The following is a 2699-nucleotide window of genomic DNA, read 5'->3' as shown; positions in this document are numbered from 1 at the left end:
ATATATTATGCATATACATGTGCACACACACACACATATATATATATATATAAATATATATCACACACATATACAGACGCACTCGTGTGCACACATCCACAGCCACAACCACAGCCACACACACATATATACATACTTAAACTGGTGAACTACACATATATGAAGAAGTACAATGGCATAGAACGCTGTCATAAACACAGATAGCACGGAGGGCCGCTACTCACCGGCCTTAACGCAAAGCCCAATGTTCACACAAAAACGACACGAAAGCAAAACATACCGTTCAACTCACAACAGACAAAGCTACACTTTACTCACGTACATACACACGAACTAAATATAGGAAACATACATCGTCGATGGCCTCAGCTATTTCAGCAGGAGAGATGGTCGCATCATGATTGACACGTGTCTCCTCCCTCTCCAGGTTAACCTTTATGCTTTTGATGTTGGGGTGAACGCCTAGGGTGCCTTCTATACTGTTGACACACGAGTGACATGTCATGTGCAGCACGCGTAGTGCCGTCCATTCACTCATATTGCGTATATACTTAAACGCAAGTGTAAAGTGTAGTTTCAATTCAGATCTAAATACGACAGTTTATGTGTCGATGGGGTATGAGCTTTTGTTTTCAAATATATATACGTAGACTGGTTGCATATATATGTATGTCTGATGGTGCAACTGCTTTAAAATTTGTACCAGCTGGAGATCAAAGTCAGCTCACAATTATAAATACCTCAATTGTCCACTTCAACACTTATGAGTGAAGCATGAGAGGAACTTTTGATACGCAGCTGTCGCAGTCCTCCACTGAATACTATGTAAATATCATTTGCCTGTATGTAAAGGAGCCATACAAACTGAAGGCTGAAAGTACATGCAATTAATTTATTACAAAAAGTGAGAGTACCTAGGGTTGGGTTATGGGAATCTTCTGCCTCTGGGGACTTCTTGGGAGTCTATTGTGGGGATATTATTTTTTTAAATAATTATTTAGCAGTAATTACACAGTGGGTAGAATTAGGTACAGAACAGTTCTTATTCAGAAAACGGGATGAATCCTGATCTCTATTAAATTTAAAAAAAATCACATACGACTACGTACATGCTGTATGTACAGAGAAAAACGGGTCGAACGTGTCCATTTCATATGAAAACTAGGCTCTGAAACCTGTTTGAATATAGGACATAAATTTTGGCTTTCTTTGATTTTATATATATAATAAGTATATAATTTATAGATTTTAAACACAAGCGGTAAGGAATTCGAGAGGGGAATGAATAATGATTCACTGATTCTCTAGATCTGATGAATACGGGTCCTCACCAAATCATTGTCATTGAATTCATTGGATGTTCGTCTAAAACTATAAATCGCCCCGTCCCCACTGGTAATCGACCACTAAAAACAATGTAGTGTGATATCCTCGAGAGTATCTATCAGTATAAACAGGATTTTTGTAATTAGTTACATATTTATGTAGCTAAATACACATAGCCTTCTGAAAATTACACAAAATACAGTACATTTGTTTTTGGTTTTTAATATTAAGATTTTACTATAAAAGACAAAAGGTGTTACTAAAAATCTAAAATATCCCGCAGAGCTGGGCCCTGGCGCTGAGGCCCTGAGACCAGTGGCCACTGATGAGGCTGCGGCGCTGAGCTCTGTATGATAGCCTTCTCACCTTCTGTAATCTGTGAAAATACGGAGTGTACTATTTTTAAAAACAAATAAAAGAATAAACCAAAATATATAAAGAGGACAAATCGTTTAAAAGTCCTGAGTCCCGGTATCCAGTGCCCACTGTGGCCCAGCCCCACACTCCAGAAACAGACTCTACGGTCCACAGTCCACAGTTCACACTTGCAGACTCCACAGTCCACACCTAATTATGTACATAGGTCCGCCCTCACAGACTCCACTGTCCAAACCTAACTACATAGGTCAATGCTCACAGACTCCACCGACCACAGTCCACACTCAACAGCCAACAGGCCACAACGCCATATTATCAATTGATGATGTCAGAATGAGTCATGTGCAGTGCCCTTACGGCTTTTATACTGTCATTCATATGGCACACCGTAACAAACAAACACTAACAGCCCCAAGTTATAAATAAGATATATCTGTATTCACATTTACATCTAAATCGGTTACTTACATGTGATCGTGATGTCGGGGAAAAATTTTGAGAGTCCAACGCAGTACACACAAGTGGCAGGATTTGTACCTGTGCTTGGACTGCCTGTACTCGACATGTTGAAGGCAAAGGCTGGTGAACGCATACTGGACATTGGTGCCGGGGAGGGCAAACTTACAAAGCAAATGAAAATGGTATGCAGCGAAAACTTTCAATTATAGTGTGTACTTGACGCAACAAATCTCTTATAGATTAGAGAAGTACTCATGAAAACATAATAGCCTATACATACTCTATTATTAGGCATGTATCTGAAACTGTGGTCAATTTAGCACAATGTTACATTAGCAAAATTATAATATACCTAAAAAATGCAGAAGAACATATACCACTATCCTTGATCATATATGTATATATATATAAATTTTTATATATATATTTATTTATATATATATATATATATATATATATATATATATATATATATATATATATATATATATATATATATATATATATATATATATATATACTATATATAGTATATA

The 2699-nt window shown here is 37.1% G+C and overlaps 1 protein-coding gene across 1 annotated transcript in view; it reads right to left on the bottom strand.

Annotated features, from left to right (window-relative positions):
* The window catches only part of SARC_05708 (hypothetical protein), a gene marked incomplete at its 3' end in the record, with an annotated part of 11914 nt that extends 11298 nt beyond the window's left edge, over positions 1-616 (bottom strand). The window contains exon 1 of the mRNA XM_014300422.1: positions 353-616. Coding sequence (XP_014155897.1) covers positions 353-538 — 186 coding nt within the window. The 5' untranslated portion in view covers positions 539-616. The remainder of the gene's footprint in view (positions 1-352) is intronic.
* Between the last annotated feature and the right edge of the window lie 2083 nt (positions 617-2699).

Source organism: Sphaeroforma arctica (genome assembly GCF_001186125.1).
Source record: "Sphaeroforma arctica JP610 unplaced genomic scaffold supercont1.375, whole genome shotgun sequence".
In the NCBI taxonomy this organism is placed as follows: Eukaryota; class Ichthyosporea; order Ichthyophonida; genus Sphaeroforma; species Sphaeroforma arctica.
Note: the sequence above shows the minus strand (reverse complement) of the source record. Positions and strands in the feature narration are given on the sequence as shown.